Here is a 20065-nt window from a genome sequence, read left to right as displayed (position 1 = left end):
CTCCCAGGCTGGAGCATCCCAAGGGAAAGGAGCCGGATCTGTCCCCTCATCCCAACTCCTCCATTCCTTTTGGTGGCCCATGCTAAGGGCTCCAGCAGCCAAACCCAGGGTGTCACTATCCAGGGGCAGGTGGGGTCAAGGACCCCATGGGATGCTCAGGGCCAGGCAAGTGAGTGAAGCCTCCCCAAGCCCCTGGCACACGGTCATTACCCTGCCAGCAGCAGCCCCTTGGTCGGTCACTGTGTTACAAAACCTGTGTCTAAAATCCAAGCAGTTCCTGAGGTTAAGAAAGGAAAATCTGGTTAAAATCCACCTCCGGACTCTCCTGTCTGTGCAGGAAGGGCACCAGCAGAGCTGCCCGTGGGGCAAGTGGGTGGTTTCAGGTGAGCCCATGGCACAGGCTGTCTCCCTGCTCCCCTCATGCCCGCATGTGCTGGTCTTTAAGGCATCTACCGGGATGTTTTAGCCTCCAGCGTGCCAGGCCGGTAGAGGTACCTCCAAATGGCATAGTAGTGGATGCCAGCTCCAATGGCCACGAAGAGGTGCCAGATGGCATGGGCGAAGGGGATGCGGCCATCGCTCTTGAAGAAGACCATGCCCAGGCAGTAGAAGAATCCACCGGCCACCAGCTCCGGGAGGCCATCCCTGTTGGGCTGGGAGCAAGCAGGGAGATAGGGCTCAGTGGTGGCCATGGCATTCCTGCCCTTCTCTCTGCCTTCTGCTGCACCCTCCCCTCCAGCCAGGCAATGGGGACCCAGCAATGGTTTGGCTTGGAGAGCTTCAGTGCAATGGAGCCCAGGTAGGAGGTCCGATGGAGACACCCAGATCTGGTGGGGACCCAAAGCACTTGCAAAACCAAGCTGGGCCGCGTTGTATTTGGGGCTGGCTTTATCCATCACAGAACCCTCCAGAGACAAGCAAGTCCTGCTGGGATTTGCCCCTTGTGCTGAGCCCGTGTGCTTCCCAGCAGTGGCTTACCATGGACAGGATGACCAACGCAGGGAAGAAGCCCATGATAATGTAGCACACCAGCTCCACCAGCTTGTACCTGCGATGGACAGAGAAGCTGCTTGAAGGCAAGAGCGTTGAGTTTTACGTTTGTAAGTGCTATAGGAAAAGGGCTGGAAGTGCCACCGCGGCAGGTCCTGTGTCCTCAGGTGTGAGCCACGCCACTGCGATGGGGCTGGCACCCTGCTCCGGGAGAGAGGACCCTCACCCTGGCTTCGGAGCTGCCAGCTCAGGGCCGGCAGCTTGGGGCTTCGGGGACAGGTATCTGGAGCCCTTTGCTTTCCGTTTGGTGCCACCATGTGGAAGAAGCAGCTCATAGCAGCACTTCCCTGCTCCCGCATCCCTCTTCCCGCACCCCTCTTCCCCCATCCCTCTTCCCGCATCCTTCTTCCCGCATTCCTGCTACCAAAGCTCCTAAAGCCAGAATACAGATGGGGAAGGACGTGGTCCAAGTCTCCACTTCCAGGGGACCAGGAGAGTGCCAGGAACACTGTACCTGTCTGTGTGTCCATCTCCATCCTTCTTGCTCTCCCCTGCAGCTTTGGGCATTCATAGGGGCTGGCAGAGCTGGGCTCTGCGATAGCCACCAGCACAGAGCCAAGTAACGGCACTCACCGCTCATGGAAGAAGAAAACATAGACAGTCCCGACAGATGCCATGATCCAGATGATCCAGCGCATGTGGGAAGCCCAGGGACCCAACTCCCTCAGGTTCAGCCTGCAAGACCCAAGTGGTGGTGAGGATCTAGGGCAGCACCCCAGTCCTGGCCATGGGCAGAGAGGTGCCCCATGGCTATCCCGTCAAAGGGTCTTCCCAGCTTGTAACTTCAACTTGAAGGGGTTGAAATCTATAAGATAAGGTTTTGTGGAAAGGGGTAGGGTACAGCCCCGAGCAGAGTCAAAGCCAAGGAGGGAAACCCTATCTGTTGGAGCTGTTGTGATTTTCTCCCATCCAGGGGGGCCAAGTGATGGCCCCCACTCACCAGCAACTCACCAGGGAGCATAGGATGCTGCGATGAAGAAGTAGATCACCATCCTGTCAAACATGTGCAAGCAGTGCTCCACTGTCCTGTGGGATGGACAGACAGACAGCCAGGTCACAGCCTGCAGCACCCTGGGCCTCTGGACCCTCTCCCCCTTCTCCTGAACCCCCAGCAATCAGGGCTGGTACCTGAGATGCCTCTTCTTCCAGGAGATGGTGTGGAAGATGGTGGAGACAATGAAGAGGCTGGACAAGCCAAAGCCATAGATCCAGGCTGAGATAGTTTCCCACTGGTCATCAGAGAGGATGTAGAGGATGGAGCTGCCAAGGATGCTGGGCAGGATCCAGAACTGGAAAGGAGAAGCAAATCTTTGCTGACTCTCTGCGTTTCCATCGAGCAGCTACAGTACAGTCTCTGATTTGCCTTTTAGGTGTTACTTTTGCTCCGTCAAAGCCACCACCCATGAGGAGCAGGCTTTCTCCCCTCTATTTTGGTGCATCTCCAAAACAGCTTCTCCAAGTGAAGATGAGGAGGAGGAAGGCAAAAGGAGGATGGCTACCCCTGAGTCACCCCCCAGGACTCAGAGTGGGAGCTGCCAGCTCCTAAAGGAAACCCTGATGTGGGGACCGCTTGTGTAGGCAGCCCCATGGGGTTCCTGTCACCATCCCTGCTGTGAAAACACTCTATTTTCATGGAGCTCTGCAAGATACTCCTGCTCCACTAAGCCCACAGCAGGCAGCTTCCCTGGGGACATGGTGAGAGCAAGGGACATGCACACCAGCTTCCCAGGGCAGAAGGAGGGAGAGCATCTTACTGCCCAGCATCCATCTGCCTCACCACAGCCCTGAGACCCTCTGCAGCGGGGCTGAACATAGGCATTTCTAGGAGTTCCTTGAAGTTCCTCAAAGGATCCGAGGAGAGCTGAGCACCATCCCACATCACCCTGGGGTGGGGACAGGGACTCACTGCATGGGTGGCACAGTTTGCTGCGTGCTCGTACTCCGTCGGCTGGTACCTGCAGTTGGATGGGACGCGGTGATTCATGAACCTGCAGCAAGAAGCACGGAGAGAAACTCACTCAGAGGATGGGGTTTGGAGGAATTACAGAATCATGGAATGGTTGGTTTGGAAAGCACCTTAAGATCATCCAGTTCCAATCCCCTGCCATGGGCAGGGACACCTCACACTAAACCATGGCACCCAAGGCTCTGTCCAACCTGGCCTTGAACACCGCCAGGGATGGAGCATTCACACCTTCCCTGGGCAACCCATTCCAGTGCCTCACCACCCTCACAGTAAAGAATTTCTTCCTTAGATCCAACCTGAACTTCCCCTGTTTCAGTTCAAACCCATCACCCCTTGTCCTATCACTACAGTCCCTGATGAAGAGTCCCTCTCCAGCATCCGAAGCCCCATGTTGCCTTTGGTTTCTGGGTACCACCTGCATCTACCTCCTACCCACATATCCCAGCACGGATTACTGCAGGGGAAACCCCACCATCCTCCCTTGGAAACCTATAGCTTTATTTCAGTTGCTCTTAGTCTGAGGTATCAGCTTGTTCTTGGTGTTCAGAGGAACATATCGATTTCCCCTTGTCAGATCAACGCACAGTGATAAAATATAGTGTCTGGCTTGGCCAGTCCATTGCTAGGTAGGTACAGCTGTATTAAGAGGCAAATTAAATATGCATCTGTGGTAACAGGTCAGAGCAAAGCCTCGTTCAACATCTTCTTCTGGCAGGGGCCAGAAGTGGAGGCTTCACAGGAGGGAATAAGAACCAGGCAAAGAGGGAGTGATCCTTCCCTGCCTGATCTGGTAATCAGGGGTTTAAAGACTTTGCTGCTGCAGCTCAGGACCTGCACTAATTGCTTTCTGACCCTGTTTGCTCTCACTTCTGGCCCCGTCTGTGGTGTGTTTCACAGCTGAGCTGTGCCCAGCAAGGGGGCTCGGGGGCTGGCAGGACCTTGCTGCTGGGCACAGGGTGATGCAGGGCATTGGGAAAGGCGGGAAAGGTCCTCTCTCCGCATCCTTGAGCCACCCGCATCCATACAGACTCTTCTGATATTTCCTTGCTCAACCCCACTGAATGAGCCACTCGCTGCTGTCTATTAAGAGTGAGCCAGGCTGGATTAAATAGCCTTATTAAATAATAAATTACATGGATTTGAGGCCAGGGGGAGTGTGGCCACAACAGACCCAGGCCAGGGACCCTGTCCCCAGCCCCTGCCCTGCCTGCTGCCAGACCTTCGTACCATGGGAAGATGCATGGTCATCACAAACTATGAATTAAGAGGAGAAAGCAGAGGGGCTAAGCTCCCACTGCGCTGCCATGGAGGACCCACACTGGGTAAATCAGCACTTATCAGGACTGGGCATCCCTCGGGATGTGCTTGTGCCCAGCACGCTGTCACATCCATCCAGGGGACTCCAGGGATGCCCCCACATCCCGACGCTCCGGCCGCAAGGAATGGCCAGGCTGGCTGTGCTGGAGCCATGTCCTCTGGCAGGAGGACATTGCTGTCCCAGCGTTGCCAGGAGACTGTCCCCAGCTCCCCTTTGCTTTCTGCTTCCCTTTCTTTTCCCTTCTCATAATAAGGCGGCGGGCAGGGGAAGGCCAGACATCCCGCGTGACATCGGTTGCTGAGGAAACGCCTCCGAGGCCTTTTCCTTGGATTTGTTTGTTTTAACAAAGCCCTGCACCGTCTCCCCTCTGTTCTGAGCTGTTCAGAGCAGTAACAAGGAGCAGAGGCAGGGCTGGTTCCCACAGCCCCTTCCTGCAGGGCTAAGGGACATCCAGACCCTTTGGAAAGGGATCTCTGGGGTGCAGATATCCTCCCTGTCTCTGGTACAGGGATGGAGAGGCCAGGAAGGGCCACCCCAGCCATTCCCATGGGATGAGGTCTGACAGCATATGTGTCCCTGAAGCCCAAAGCCGTGCTGGTGCAGCACACTGCAAACACCTGCTTTTCCCAGAGGGAGAAATAGCTTTGAGGAGGGACTTCTTTTTGACCTGCTCTTGTTTTCTTGCCCTGCTTTCTAACAAGCATCATCCTGTGAAAGATGGGAAACGGAGCATCACAGATGTGGGACCTCGCTGCACAGTGCTGGGCCAGCCTGGCTACAGCAGGTCCTCCTGGAGCAGCCAGCATTGTGTTTTAGGGGTAGCTGGACACAATTTCATGGTCCTCTGTGCTAAGCAGCGGAGCTGTGCAAACAAACATGGGAGCAGCCAATGTTTGCACATCTTCTGGCAGGGCAGGATGAGTCCTTCTGCAGCACCTTGCTCCCCAGGGGTGCAGAGGGCATTCCTTTACCTTCTCTTCTCTCCTTTATCTATCTCCCAGACCACCCTGGGATGCTAAGCATCCATCTAGCTCATGCCATCCCTGTGATGGCAGAGCATGGGGAGCCCTGCAGCATCCCCAGCCTACAGAAAGTTGCTGTATTGGTGCACCAAACCAGCCTCAAATCTGAACCTGGACAGACACGTTTGGTAAGGGCGCCTGCGACTCTCATTAGAGCTGATGAAAGCCCAGAGAGGCTGGAGGCTGCTGTGTGTTTCCCAGCCCCAGCTCTGTGCAACTGGGGTCAGGAGAAAGGGAATTGCTGTAGCCAGGCACAGGTCTGGGGCTTTTCAATGCAATAATGAGAGAAACACCTCTCCAAACTTAGCTCTGATCCCTGCAGCAAGACTCCTGCCCAGCTGTCTCAATCCACAACCATCGCCTGCTCGATGTCACTGCAACCGTAAGGTTGGGGATAACCCTGGCTGTATCCTTGGGGTAAGAGGAGGTGAGGGAGATGTGTTCATTGTTATGCATCCAGCCTACACTGCCTGGGCAAAGCCACAGTGTGAGACCCCACTTGGAGCACTGTGTACAGGTCCTGTGTCCTCAGCATAAGAAGGACATGGAACTGTTGGAACAAGTCCAGAGGAGGCCACGAGGATGATCAGGGGACTGGAGCACCTCCTGTATGAAGACAGGCTGAGAAAGTTGGGGCTGTTCAGCCTGGAGAAGGGAAGGCTGCGTGGAGACCTCAGAGCAGCCTTCCAGTATCTGAAGGGGGCCTACAAGGATGCTGGAGAGGGACTATTCATCAGGGACTGGAGCAATAGGACAAGGGGTGATGGATTCAAACTTAGGGGAAGTTTAGATTGGATATAAGGAGGAAGTTCTTTACTGTGAGGGTGGTGAGGCACTGGAATGGGTTGCCCAGGGAAGCTATGAATGCTTCATCCCTGGCAGTGTTCAAGGCCAGGCTGGATGAGGCCTTGGGTGCCATGGTTTAGTGTGAGGTGTCCCTGCCCATGGCAGGGGGGTTGGAACTGGATGATCTCAAGGTCCTTTCCACCCCAAACCATTCTATGATTCTGTGACGTGGCTCACTCGACACTGCGGGTATGGGAAGCTGCAGGCAGGTGATTACACCTTGGTTGGACGCTTCAATGCATTTTAGCAGATGCTTTAGGATTGCAAAGTCCAAAAGACACAGAAGTTTCACACCTCTTGCACAGCAGGAACAGGGGCATGGTCATTCTCAGGGATGCTGCATGGGAAGCAGAGACCCAAGGGGCTCCCAGGCACCTTTTACTCCCAGTGCTGCTCCTGGCAGATGCTATACACACCAGCTATATGAAGATGGGGGCCTGGTGGGGGTCCAAGCAGGGGTTATTCATGCAGCCCCAGGGTTTTCCCCTGCCCTGCTTGTCCTGCTTCCCCCTGGCCTCTTTCCCAGGGAAGGAGACTGAAAAGGGCCAGTGCAGCAGGCTCCGGCCAGGGGAACAAAGAGCCCCTTGTCACAGGCAGCCAGGGCAAAGTGCAGAGCCAGCTTCCCAGGCTTGTTCCTTTCTCCTTCTCTTTCTCCCACTCTGTTTTTTTGTGGTTCTGGGAGCATTTACCAAGTTTTATAAGGACTTTTATCCAAGAACAAAGTTCTGACCTCGAAAATCGCTCCTGCTTTACCAGGGTAGGGGAGAAGAAGGTAAAATGGGGATTAAACTACTCCTTAGGAGGGCTCATGCAAGAGCATTTGAACACCAAGACAACCTGCATCAGCCACTCCAGGGGCACCACGCACTCACACAGGCAGAGCCATGGGACACTTTGCAGAGCTGTCCCCTACACACACAGGGTGGGAACAGCCCTGATGGAGACCCAGGCCAGGATGTGATTCAGGAGAGATGGAGTTTAGCTCTGCCTTCGATACTGACTCTCTGGCTGGCCTCTGTCACATAACTTCATTTCCCTCTCCCTCCCTGTATCCGTCTCCAAGTGAGGGTAATAATCTGTCATGCTTCAGGTGAGCTGGTGGATGGATAGCATGAGGAGGGTGCAAAATTACAGGCATACAGATTGAGTATTGGTATATATGACATATACTGAGATACATATATATATACACACACAATACGGACAGGGAGGCATGAGCTGGGGTCCCATTGAGCAGCTCATCCCTGCCTTTGGAAAAAGCCCGTCCTACACTGACCGTCTCAACCCTGCTATAAATCAGGCTTTATACATGACATGTAGCTGTGCATCTATGCATTGAGGAGATGGGCTCCCGCTGAACATTGCCATGGCTGAGACACTTGAAGAGCCAACACATCCCCTTCACAACCCATGAAGCACTAAATGTGCACGTCCTAGGGTGCTCCCAGGTGATGTGAATCTTCCTCAAACCAGCTAACGTCTACAAGTTTCACCTGCAAATGGCTTATAAAGGGGCTGGGTTTGCTGAGGATCTGGTTTAATGTCTTTTGAGGTTAGATGCTGGTTTGCTTTGTATCTGTCTTCCTGTCCCAGGGATCTATGTTCCTATGAAGCAGCTCTTGGGGATTTGACTGCAAAGAGAAGGAATTTCTCCTTCTCTTTGTGACTGGCATCTCAACTGCTTTTAGAGTAACAGAAGAGGATTGTATCTTTATGGTGGTATCTTAAAGAGGAAGGACAGAGAAAGCATTTATTGCATGCTGACCAGCAGTAGCAGTAAGTCCTGCTGGGGCCCTTTGGGTTATCTCTTGGTAAAGCAAGTGTTGTGATGCCTGAGGTGACATCAGTGGCATAGATATGTCCCTGTAGGGCAGGCTGGCCCCAGACCCCTCTTCAGTGCATGGTCTGGATTTGCTCTAATGAGCCCAGAGGCTGCACACGCAGTGCTTGGTCCTCAGATTTGTGCTCACATGTGAGCCGCTGTGGTGGCATCCCTGTAAGCTGGTGCTTGGCTTGTGCTCTGCTTCTGACCTGTAATCTGGTAAAGCTGCAGCCCCTGGTAAGAGGCTTCATCCCCTTGAGCTCCTCTGTGGCTTGTAATTAGCTGAGTCCTGGGGAGCTGTGTGTGATGACGCAGCGCAGGGCCCTCAACGCTGCTTACGTATGGGATGCAATTGCAGGATGCAGGAGACAGAGCAGGACAACAGGGATCTGGTCAGGGCCTCATCAGGCCCAGGCCATAGATTCTGTCACTTGGCAACATGGGAAAGACTTCAGTTCCCACTGTAGAGCCCTCAGACCCTGCAGTACCACAAAGCTGCCTTATCCAGCCCAAGAGCACTTGAGGAATCCTAGGTTTTCCTTCCTACCCATTAACATGGGAACGTTTGCCACTGGAAGCAGAAATGCTCAGGCTGATGCTGCCCAGCATTGCCATCTGCAGAGCCACCCACATGGGCATGTGTGGCACCCCATTGAGAGCTGAAACCTCTGTTTCCATCCCTGCTCTTCAGTGCTTACATGCTCCTACACGAACATATGGTGTTCCTGTTTTGGAAAGCTGAGCTGTGTGCTGTAAGCTTGCAGGTCAGCTCCCTAGTGAGGGGAGAAGGGGCAGATGGGGCAAGCCTGCTCTGTAGGCTACTCCTTTGACTCCAGCTCATCCCGTATGAGGAGAGGCAGGAGGGCTGATGGAGCAAAACAGTGCAGTGTTTTCTGTAGTGCAGCTTCTTGGCATAGTGCAAAGAGCTGGCAGCTTGGGTAGGGAGCAGGAAATGAAAGGCTTTTTATTTAAACTAGCATTTCTCAGCCTTTCTTAGGGGCAAATTAGCAGATCACCAGATTCCTGGAGTAACCTGCCCAGATAGATGCCCCCAGTGTGAGCCTTGCTTCCAGAAACGGGCAGTAGATTGAGGCATCATTCATCACGTCTGGTTACCCTCATCCCATTTTCGCCTGTTCCCAGCACTCTGACATGTGGTAACACCCTGGGCTGGCTGTAGACCATCCCCTGGCACTGCATAGCCTGTGTGCCATGAGAAATGATGAACAAGTCTGCTTGCCAGCTTAGAGATGCTCCCAGACAGGGACCGTGTGCTCAGCCCTGTCTGTGCTGCATCTGGCTCTGAACTGCAGGCACAGATGATGGGACAGGGAACACGCTCCCCTGGCACATCCTGCTGCTGCAGGAGTGGGTATATGAGGGGCTGAGGCTGGCAGGAAGGCAATGTGCTGCTATTTCCCTGAACATTCTTCGGCTATATTTAATTCCTGTTCTTTGCTCCTTATCCTAGCAGAGACAAACATGGGAGGCTCCAATCCAGATGCAGGCGTAGACCATTTCGGCACCCGTGAGGGTATCTATAGGTCTTGGCTGGTAAGTGGAAACTCAGCAGGTAATTCCTAGAATGGTCATAACTGTCTGTATTCCCATCCTTTGTGCAGGGATATTTCTCTTTCTCTCCAGCAGGCATTCTGCTCTTTATGTTGATGGTATCTCTAGCTATTCCAAGACAAATCATGACCCTGAAGCTGCAGCAGAGCTGTTTATTCACAACAGATGGGATTGGCGAGCGTTTCCCAAATTACTTTCTGAGCTGGGACTTCTTGTTTCATTTGGTACTCGTGAGACAACAATAGCTGATTAGTCACAATGAGTCTGATGTCCCAGGTGCCTTGTGAATGTTGGGAGGGCTGATTCCAGAACTGAAGATTCTCTGTTATTCACTATTTGCTTGTTTGGAAAGTTGTTACTTGCCTCCTTGCCTGCATTGCCCTGAGCACAGGAGTTAGTGGAACAAATCCTGAGCTGGTTCTGCCTGCTTAGACTCCACAACAGCCCAAGGAGGGCAAGAGTGAGTGGACAGCTTGAGGTCTGGAGCCTCCCCAGCCTCTGACCCTGCCTGGGTATAGTTTCTCAGGTCCATAAGGTTTTCCCATAGCCTGAGACCAGGCTCTCATTTGGGATTCCTGGATGATGCTCATGTACCAATGATATCTGTATTACTCAGCAAATGCCTCTGGACCACAAAGGCACAGAAGGAGAATAATGAATTTCACCAGCCAAGCAAGCAGATACCAGGATTTCCATTAGTATTTGCAACAGAGTGCAGGTTGTTGTTTGATGCTGCAGTACCAGCGTGTGCCACTTAGTACAGTACTCCTTGCCCCTGACCTGCCCATCTCTCTCTGCTTAAAATCCCTTTTCCCCAGCAGCAAGCCTGGACTCTAAACTGGAACAGGAGAACAGACTTGGATCTGAACTCTCCCAAAGGTCAGCGCTGGTTGGCTCAACTAACAGGCATCTGCAGGTAAACATCTAGGAATACGATGCTTGTGTTATCATGTTATGAGAAGTTGCCAGTGGATCACATAGAGCTCGTCAGACTCTGGATCTCCACTGCATAAAAGCATTGAGGTTCAATTACATCTGGACAACCCCAAAGGGAGAGCTCTGGTGTTTGGTCACGTCTCTGCCTTGCTCAGCCCCTGCTCTGAGCATTCATCCCCTTGCAGCATCTCTCTGGGTACCCAACCAATCTCCTTTTGCAGCCAAGCACCTCGTAAGAGCAATGAACTGAAATAAGTCGTGTTCTTTTCCCTTCCTTCCTATAGGAGTTGTAGCTGGTTTGCATTGCTTTGTCTTGCTGTGGAGAAGTGTGGGAAGGGAGGAGAGAAGAGGAAGGCAAGCCTGGGAGCAGTCCTGGGAGATCCCTGTTTCTTGTATTCAGTGACCTGCCGTTCTGGGAAGTGGCTTGAATTTCCCATGCATAGTGTTGGCTGCTACCCCATGAAGCTGGCCATAGTAAGCGGTGCCAAAGAATCACATCAGGCTGATATCCAACACCAGCTGAAGGATGGAAAAGACCATGGGGCATGTGTTTCCCAGGCACCCAAGAGACCTTCCTTCCGCCACAAAGGCAAGGCACAGGGCTTGGCTTGCCCACTCCAGTGCAGTGATTCCTTACCTGAGCTTGTCCTGCTGGCCCTCCAAAAGGAGGGAATGGGGCATTTTGTGGGACTATCCCATTGCAAATGGGGTTTTGAGTACTTGTTGCCTTCTAAATACCTGGATCCAATAACAGCACCCTAGGCGTGTAAACCGCACGTAAGATGAATCCTACCAGTGCCGTCTCTAGAGGGTACCTAAGTGAGCCTGATGCAACAGAGCAACCAATATGGAATTGGCCAGGGACATTGGATGATGCTGGGGATTCTGAGTGCCTGCCCATCTCTTGGAGCACTGCCTTTTGCAGCAAGGGGATCTGTTCAGCTGGGGCAGGCTGTCAGATCTCACTGGGGATGGTGGGATTGGGACTGGTGCTTGCATGGTCAGGAACCCCTGCCTCTTGAGCATCTCTGAGCTGCAATATCTGCACTGAAAGCATTTCCCTTCTCACTGCTTCATCCCACGCTGGCTGTGGGGGAAGCAGAGCTCTTGGAAAGCATCTCAACACGTGTGGGAGCAGGCGAGGGCTGCTTGCGCTTTCATTGCAAACGGGGACCAGATCTTCCCAATGCAATAGCTGTGTTCAGGCTGGCAACCTGGCATTGTTTTCATCATGTTTGGGGGCTGAGCACCCCAATGTTTTCTCTCTCTCCTATTCCTACTGGTGGTTCTCTTCCTCTCTTGCCCAGAGATGCTGGAGGAGGAGTCAGCCAATGTCTCTTTGCTCAGTAATTGCAGGTGCAGGGAGCAAGAAGGAAGGTTTTCCCAGCTGTATTTCTCCAGACTCGGAGGCAGGGGGGTTGGAACTGGATGATTTTAAGATCCTTTCCAACCCAAACCTTTTATGATTTGCTTGTGAGCAAGCGTAGAGCCCAGATCTCTATCCCCTTGTGCTGGTGAGGAGGTAGCAGTGTCTACATTGCAGACACCAGGCAGGTGAAGACAAGCCTGGACCATGCACCTATTGAGGCCCCTTCCTCGCCTAACCTCCCTCTTCTGTGCTGAGAAATTAATGTGGATTTTCCTGGCTGTTCCTTTCTGTGTTACTCTGCACAGGGTGAGACAAGCAAACGCAATAAGATGTAGAGCCTTTTACATTAACAAATCCAATCGTGAACTGCTATCAGTTTATTAGGATGATTCAGTGCCCTGCACAGCCTGCAGCTCCAGAGCTGCTGAAGCTGGCCAGATACAGCAGCATCCCACTTAATCATGTTTCCTTTCAATTATGGCTTCGGATGGCCAAACTCTGGGAAGCATTTTGTGTCCCTGTAGGGAGATTTGGGCTGAGCTGCAGCCCCACAGAAGCTACACAGGGAAGAGGCACTGGTCCATATCTGTGGAAAAAGTGGACCAAAGTGGGGTCAAAGCTGGTGGTGAGTGGAGGGAGGGATCAGTTACCGGCTCAGTGTAACCTGGCCGATGAGTTTAAGCGATGAAGATGCCACTTGCACCCATCTACTGCTCTGGGGGGAAGCCAGCACCATGTTGGCAAGCTGGGAGGAAGGAGGAAGAGAGGAAAGGGTGAAGGGGGAGTGGGGGAATAACAGTCTGGTGGTTGGGTAAGCAGGAGGAATCGCATCTGCTTGCACCCTGTCGCTGCATGCTGCTGCTGGCGTCACGGCTGAATTTGGCCTGTCGGCTGGAGATGGATATCATTGCCACAGTGCAGGCTGTGAGCGACAGGAGAGGCCTTGCAGCAGCTGTGCTTTTCACCTCCCTTTCCCCATGGTGGCAGATAATGGAGGAGCCTCCTGCACCCCACAGCAGAGCAGAAAGCACAGAGCCTCGCTTATAACCACAGCCCGCTCCAGCAGCTTTGCTCGCATCGCTGTTCCCATCACGGTGACAGCCCCTTCCCTTTGCCACAGCCACAATCCTCTATCTCTGAAGGCCAGCCGGGAAGGATTTGGGGACTCCTCAGTGCTGCTTCAGCCCTGAGTTTTCTCCTGGCTCTCACATCCTCTCTTCTCCTGAATGCTCTCACATTGATTCCTGCCTTTCATCTCTTTGTTCAAAGCCCGGTGCCTTTGCTGCAGCTTGCACACAACAGGTCTTTCATCAACCATGCTGTGTTTTATTTATTCCTTTTGGCAGGTATCTTGATGTCCAAGTTTCCTTTCTTGCTCCTCACTCAAAATTAGATAAAACTGTGTTAAAAATTAAGCTGTTCCAGACTTTTCCATCACAATGAAAACTTTCTGCCTTTATTTTTCCCTAATAAAGGCCACAAGCAAAAGCTTCTCCAAGATGCTTCTGATGCCTTGAAGGGACTGCGCCACTGTGAGCCCTGTGGCTCCTGCTCACCCCAATCCCCATCTGGTGTGTGTGGAGTGAGGGGGAACAGGGATTAGCCAACTGTTATTTTTAAGCACTAGGCTAAGAGGATCTCTGCGGTGATGGAGGAAGCTCTGGGTTAGCATCGTGTGCTGCTGACTGCCTTGGGGTGAAATCCAAGGGAGCACCCATCTCCTCCTGTTGCCCATCTAGCCCTGGTACCTTGTGGGAGATGGAGGATGCTCTGTGGACCCAATCCTTCCTGTGCCCCACAGCCCCTGCCCTGCATGTGGGCTCTCTGTAACACCTCATCCCCATTTAACAAGTCATCTCCAGAAAGGACCACAACAAGCTTTGATTCTGGACAAATCCAGCAACAGGTTGCAGATGGGTTCTGCTCGGGGGGACTGAAGTAGGGAAGCAGCCTCTTCTCTGCTGTCTAACTCCAAAAGAACCTCTGCACTACTGCTGTGGGCAAAGGCATGGTTGTCCTCACGCTTTGGGGGGGTACAGCCTTTAGCTTGGCTCCATCTTCCTATGGTCCTCTCCTCCACATGCCAGTGGGGAGAAAAGGGTTTGAATTCTCTCTTTTCACAACCAGATGCATTGTGCAGAGGGTACCTCCTGCATCTCCCCACGGCAAAGGTGGTTAGCAAGCAGCTACAGGATCAAAATGGGGTTTGAGAACAGTTTTTGGAGGTGTAATCATGGATTGTCCGTATATGACACCTGGAAGGAGAGGAGCTGGTGGCTTACGGGGTGGAAGGGAGGTCTCCTACTCTTACCTAGCCCAGCATCCTTCAGAGATTCTCCTGCCTGGAGCAAGCAAGAAACACCATCACTGCTTCTTTCCATTCAAGTTTTCCTCTGGTATCTGCCTCTAACAGGACCACTGGGATTCTGCTGATGGCAGCAGCTGAACTCAGTGCCCTCAGGAGCTGCGCCAGCCTGTGGGACCCTCTGCAGCCATGAAAACATCCCCAACACAGTCACAGGGAGCTGGGAGCAAAGCATGTCCTCAGTGCAAACCTGAGCACCCCCAGCACCACGCTGAGCCCCATCTGGCTGTACAGCACGCAGCGCTGTGCGATCCAGCTCATCCTTGGCCACCCGGTGTGCTGATGTCCCTACATCACCCACCAGCTCCCTCCTAAAGGCCACATCTGATCCCACAGCAGCGTGCATGGCCGAGTGCCCTCTGACCTGTGCACAGCAGTCCTCAGGTTTCCCCCTACACAGGTAATGCCGTGAGGTTTCTCAGCGCACCTGGGTTTTTCAGATCAGTCCTTGCTGCTGGAAAACCTTCCTGGGTATTTCATGGAGTGGGGAGAAGGATCTACCACCGGTGCATTGCACTGGAGACCCCAGGTCTACCCTGAGGGGCTTCTCTTGGGTGATTCAGGACCCCGGGTAACCCTGGCCCTTCCATAGAGGATCTTGTCCCCAAGGTCCTGGTCCCCCAGCAGCGGGAGAACAGCAGCGAAGTTAGACCCAGCAAAAGGCAGTGGCAGCTCTCAAGGATGCTCGGAATCCCTTAGGGATGCAGAACAGCAGGTACCCTTCTCCCAAAAGAGCATCCCGCACCTGCCTTGTGCTTTGGGGCACTCAGCAGCTTTTGAAGGTCCTTTTGGGCTGCATCCCCGCTGGAACCGAGCCCGGGCAAGGGGGCTGGGGCTATCCTGTGGCTCCGCAAGCACCCGGGGGTCGCGGATCGCCGCGCCGACGGCTTTACCTGGCGTAGCGCGTCTTCTGGAAATCCAGGAGCCGGGACACGAACATCGCGGCGGTGCCATGGGGGGTCCCGGCGGCCGGGAAGAGCCGACCGAGGGGGAACCGAACCAACTCCGCCGTGGGGCGAGCAGGAGAAGGGGCGGCCGGTGCGGTCCAGCCCGGCCCCGGCCCCCTCCCGATCCCCCCGGCTGCTCGGGAGAGAGACTCGGGGAAAACAAAGGCGACCTCCGGGAGGGGTGAGCCAGCCCCGCTGCCGTCCTCAGATGTGCAAAGAGGAGGAGAAGGAGGAGGCGGCAGCGGAGGGGGGGGATCCCGTCCAACTCTGCCCGGCCACAGCAACCTGCCCGCTCTCCCTCAGCCGCCACGGCAGCTTTAAGCACAGCTAAAAATACTCCCCCTTCCCCGCCGCCAACCCCCGGCGGATCAAATAGCAGCAGATTTGAATTGAAAATGTGATTAAAGCATCCCGGAGCTTGGGGGGGGGGGAAGTGGTGAGTGCGGGTAAGCAGCCCCCCTCCATCCCCTCCATGGCTGGGTCCCTCAGGATGGGTACCAAGACATCGCTGCCTGCCCCAGGGCAGGGCCAGCCGGCTCCGGCGTCCCCAGGGAGCTCTTTGGGTTGGCTTGGCTTTTCTTGATTTGATTTTAATTGTTTTGTGTTTTCTCTATTATTTTCCAGAGGCCCCGGCAGGGTGGGTGGTTCTCTCCCAGCCCCATCGCTGTGGGGTGTCCATGGGTGGGGATGCAATTCCCTGCTTAGGAGAATGGGGGCAAAGCAACGCAAAGAATCCTCACCCCATCTCTACCCTAAGCTTTCACTGCTCCATCCTCTCCATCACCTTCAAAGGAGGTGACGTCTCGACATACATCTGAGGTTGGGCATCTTAGAAAGAGGATTCAAAAGGTAATGGGGGCTCATATGGGCATCACCCGTGCCCACCGTGTGCCAGAGATTGCAGGCACCTTCAGGTCAGCATCTAAGGGCCAAGAAAGGTGACATAAGGTGAGCAGCAAGTGTAGAGGAGAGTCCTGCTCCCTCCTCAACTCAACCTCTCCTTGCTGATGCTGTAATGATGAGAGAAAGGTGGAGCAGATGAGGACATCTCAACATAAAGGGTTATGCTTGTATGGCCATTTCTATGGGAAATAAAGCACGCTCAACTCTTCCAAAAGCCAAAAGAGACAAAAATTGAAGAATCCCTTTATTCAAGGCATGAATTACTTCTTGGACCCTCTCCAACACCATCCAAAGGCAGCTCACCCCCCCAAGGAATGCAAAAGGCGTGATGCTCCAGGTGCATGCTGCATTGTGGGGTGTCCACAATGAACACAAGAAGCACCCCAGTTCCCCAGTGCTGAGACCTGGCAGTGGAATCAGCCTTCCTGCACACTTCCCATCATGGATGGGAGACCCTGTTGGGGATCATGCTGGTGACAGCAGGATCCAGGAGGTGCAGGGGGGAACAAAGTAAGTCCCATCCTCAGGAGGACCTTTTCAGTGTATCTGGGACAGCCAATCCCTGGGTGAGAGCAGCAGCAGGTCCAGGCTGAGATGCAGAGTGAGATCATCTCTGAAAACCTCTCCCACGTCCTGCCACTTAGCTGAGAAGGTATTTGTCAAGCTCCTTCCCCAACCTTCTGGGTGATGAGGCTTTGGCAAAGGCTATTTCATGATGCCTGTGCCCTGCTTTACCTTTTCTCTGGGCCTCAATAGGGGAAGGAAAGAAAACAGCAATAAATTGTGTTGAACAAAACAGCCCCCATCCCCGAAGCCCCAAGGCTGCAGCCAGGAGTGCTGGCAATGGACACCTGAAGTGAACCATCAGTCCTGAAACAGATCTGTCTCAGAGGGCAAAAGGCAAATCGAATGAAAAATAAGTTACTATTTTTGAAGCCTGAATCCAGTTGTTATGGCAACCAAAGCCTCGCGCATGGTGCTGGGGAATGGCTCCAGCCCCGGCGCTGCCTCCTAAACCTGGCAGCCGGAGAATGGTGGGATGTGGAGATGTCCATGCTCACATCACCTCTACCCCACTGGCACACATGCCCTCTCTCCATGGCAGCTCCTCTCATGTATTGCTGCCCACAAGAGCACCTTGGTTTTCTTTCCTCCTCCATCCCTGGTGCTCTCCCCATCTTCTTGCAAAGATCTGAGTAACTGTAATGATATTAAGGAGAATTTCAAAGATTCAGGAATACACTGAATGCATTGACCTTTTATTAGTGTCTCCAAACCAGAGTTTTCCTTTAGAAGAGGAATGGGTCATGAAGGCCAGAGCTGCTTCCTCCCCAAACTGTGCAGATCCCGAACCATGCAGGAGTCCCGTAGTGGAGACATGTCTCTGGGTTGTCCCCCGCTCCTGATGATGGTTCCCAGAACCTTTTGGTGCTACAACAGTGGTGCTGCACTCTGGCAGGGGAAACCTCCCTGTGGGAGAGGCTTTACATGAGTAGAAGGAGTCACAGGACACGTGAGTGGGTTGGTAGCAGCTGTAGTGGAGGCAGAGGTGAGCAATGTGGGGGGCAGGACCAGCTCGGGGGTGACCATGGGCCATAGCAGGATGGACATAGGACAGCAGGGAGCTGGGGCAGGGCCACTTGGGTTTAAACCATTTGGAGGAGTCCCTTTGCCAGCAGCGTGGGGGAGTCCAGACAGTCCCTTATACATCAGTGGGAGATGGCTCCATCCCTCATGAACCCTCCTGGACAAGCTGTCTCCAGAGGCACAAACGCCAGCACCCTGCGCTCTCAGCACAGCTGGGATAACTTTTCAGGGCCAAGTCCTTGATTTTGATCCACTTTCCAGACATTCCCTGTTCAGTTGCCTTATTTTGCCTGTGATTTATATTCTTTTCTTATAACCTGCTCCCTGTATCTGTCAACCCGTGACTGATATGGTCTCCTGCCCTGTCCTGCAAGCTGGGGACCCCCAAGAGCATCTTCACCCCAGGGCACAAAGCCACTGCCCTCCACTGCGGGCCCCCCGTACAGGCAGTGACCAGGAGCAGAGCCCGCCACCCTGTCTGCTGCACCCTGGGGACCTCCGGTGGCACGAAGCAGCACTGCAGAGGCGCCGGCAGCGGAGAACCGTGCCGGTTGACCGCGGAGGGTCCGCGAGGACCGCGACACTGTCGCGGCGGTCCCGGGTGTGGACAGCGGGGACAACCCCTTGTTGGGGGCTCTGCTGTGAGTCTCCCATACAACCGCCGACCCCTGCGGGCCCTGCTTAGCTTCAGAAGGATGCTCCTCCCCTTTCCCTCCCTCCACTGCTCCCAACCAAGTTGCGCGCCACCGCCCGAGCGCATGCGCGTCCCCTCCCACCACCGCAGGGCGGGGCGGGCGCGGCGGCAGTACGGTGGCCGGCTGGGGCCAGCGGGGCGGGACCGCACATGCGCAAGGGACGCTTCGCCCGCCTGCCCGCAGCGTAAACAAGGGGCCGGCGGGGATGAAGAGGCCGTGGGTCCGTGGCGGGGGCTGTGGCCGCCGGGGTTGAGGGTCCGCTGCCTGGTGGAGGCGTTCCCCCCCCGCCGGACGGGGGTGGCGAGGGCCGGCCCGCCATGAACTTGGCCAGTCAGAGCGGCGACGCCGGCAGCGGCCATCTGCTCTTCGCCAACTTCAACCAGGACAACACGTAAGGGGGCGGTGCCCGGGCCTACGGTGGAGGGAGCCCGGCCCTGAGGGGGAGCCCGGGGGATGCCGAGGTGGAGGGGGTCGTGGTGTGTTCCCCCCTCTGGTGCTTCCCCTTGCAGCAGCCTCTGCCGTCGCCGCCACAGAGTGGGTCCCGCTGTAGCGAGGAGGGGTGGCAGCAGTCCCCCTCGTCCCTGTGTGTGGAGCTGAGGGGTGTGAGGCCGCGATCGCAGAGGAGTAATGAGCTGCCTGAGCATATTGCCCTTTCCGCAGCCCCGGGTGTTGCTGTGGGATGCGCTTCCTTCTTGTGCGTGTGAGGCATTGCTCGCTGTTGCTTTGGGGAAGGGCTGATTCTCCTTCTTGATGGTGCCCAAGCATTAAGACCCAAGTCTTCCAGGAGGTGCAGAGATTTCATCTGAAGGCTCATTATAGTTGTCTTTTCATACAGTTTATTTTATTTCCCCCTGTTGTCTGTGTTGAAGCAATATAGAATCATAGCATGGTTTGGGTTGAAGGGACCTTAAAGCTCATCCAGTCCCAACCCCCTGCCACAGGCAGGGACACCTTCCACTAGACCAGGTTGCTCCAAGCCCTATCCAGCCTGGCCTTGAACACTGCCAGGGATGGGGTAGGTTTAAAGGTATTTTTATGAGCCTGTGCTTGTTTTGGCTTTGAAAAAGAAGCCCTTCTCATATAGTCCATAAAAATTGCACTTAATTGTGTTTCAGCTCCAGAAATAGTCAGATCATTCATGCTGCACATCTTGGAAGTCATTTAACTGTAGCAGCATATTTAGCTTAATTAGCACATTAATTTTAAATGAGGCATTAAAACTCATTGGTTTTAAGTTCAAGAAATCACTTATAGTTGGAACTGGAGCCCTGAAGATCCTTTAAAGAAGGATTTGACTGTCTTAAATACCTAAGAGATGAAACTAGGGGCCAATAACCGAAAGAACTTGTACTTGAGAAAGGAGGAGTTTTGTTTTAGGAAGTGAGTAAGAGGAAGTGATCTCAGGTTGGCATCACAGAGCATAATCCACATGTGTGGTGGTGGTTTCTTCTTCTAACAACTTGTTGGCTTTGCAAGAAACGATATCTTGTCCTCACAAGAGAGATCTGACTGTCTTCAGGAGGTACTGTGTTATATGGGCCTCGTGAAGGTGAGAAGGTTATTTGTGGTGGCTGCCAAGATCGAGGAGGAAGGTCACATCACAGAAGGAGATATACTGTTTGCTTTTGTAGGTTTTGTTGAGGTGAAGAGATGAACAAGTGGAGCTG

The 20065-nt window shown here is 53.9% G+C and overlaps 2 protein-coding genes across 4 annotated transcripts in view; one reads left to right on the top strand and one right to left on the bottom strand.

The window, feature by feature from the left end:
* Window positions 1-449: 449 nt before the first annotated feature.
* Window positions 450-15206, bottom strand: MMD2 (monocyte to macrophage differentiation associated 2; the record flags this gene model as incomplete). The annotated part of the gene is made up of 7 exons (XM_080618493.1): window positions 450-653; window positions 979-1048; window positions 1624-1725; window positions 2002-2076; window positions 2179-2339; window positions 2957-3038; window positions 15160-15206. The coding sequence occupies 7 exons, from the start codon at window positions 15204-15206 to the stop codon at window positions 450-452; spliced, it is 741 nt and encodes a 246-aa protein (XP_080474619.1).
* A 3355-nt stretch (window positions 15207-18561) lies between these two features.
* WIPI2 (WD repeat domain, phosphoinositide interacting 2) overlaps window positions 18562-20065 on the top strand; it is a 28048-nt gene continuing 26544 nt past the window's right edge. For all 3 annotated transcript variants that reach the window (XM_080619654.1, XM_080619652.1, XM_080619653.1), the window contains exon 1: window positions 18562-18789. In XM_080619654.1, coding sequence (XP_080475780.1) covers window positions 18716-18789 — 74 coding nt within the window. In that variant the 5' untranslated portion in view covers window positions 18562-18715. The remainder of the gene's footprint in view (window positions 18790-20065) is intronic.

Source organism: Psittacula echo (assembly GCF_963264785.1).
Source record: "Psittacula echo genome assembly, chromosome: 5".
Lineage (NCBI taxonomy): Eukaryota > Metazoa > Chordata > Aves > Psittaciformes > Psittacidae > Psittacula > Psittacula echo.
The sequence above is the reverse complement of the archived record's forward strand: the minus strand, read 5'-3'. Positions and strand labels throughout refer to the sequence as shown.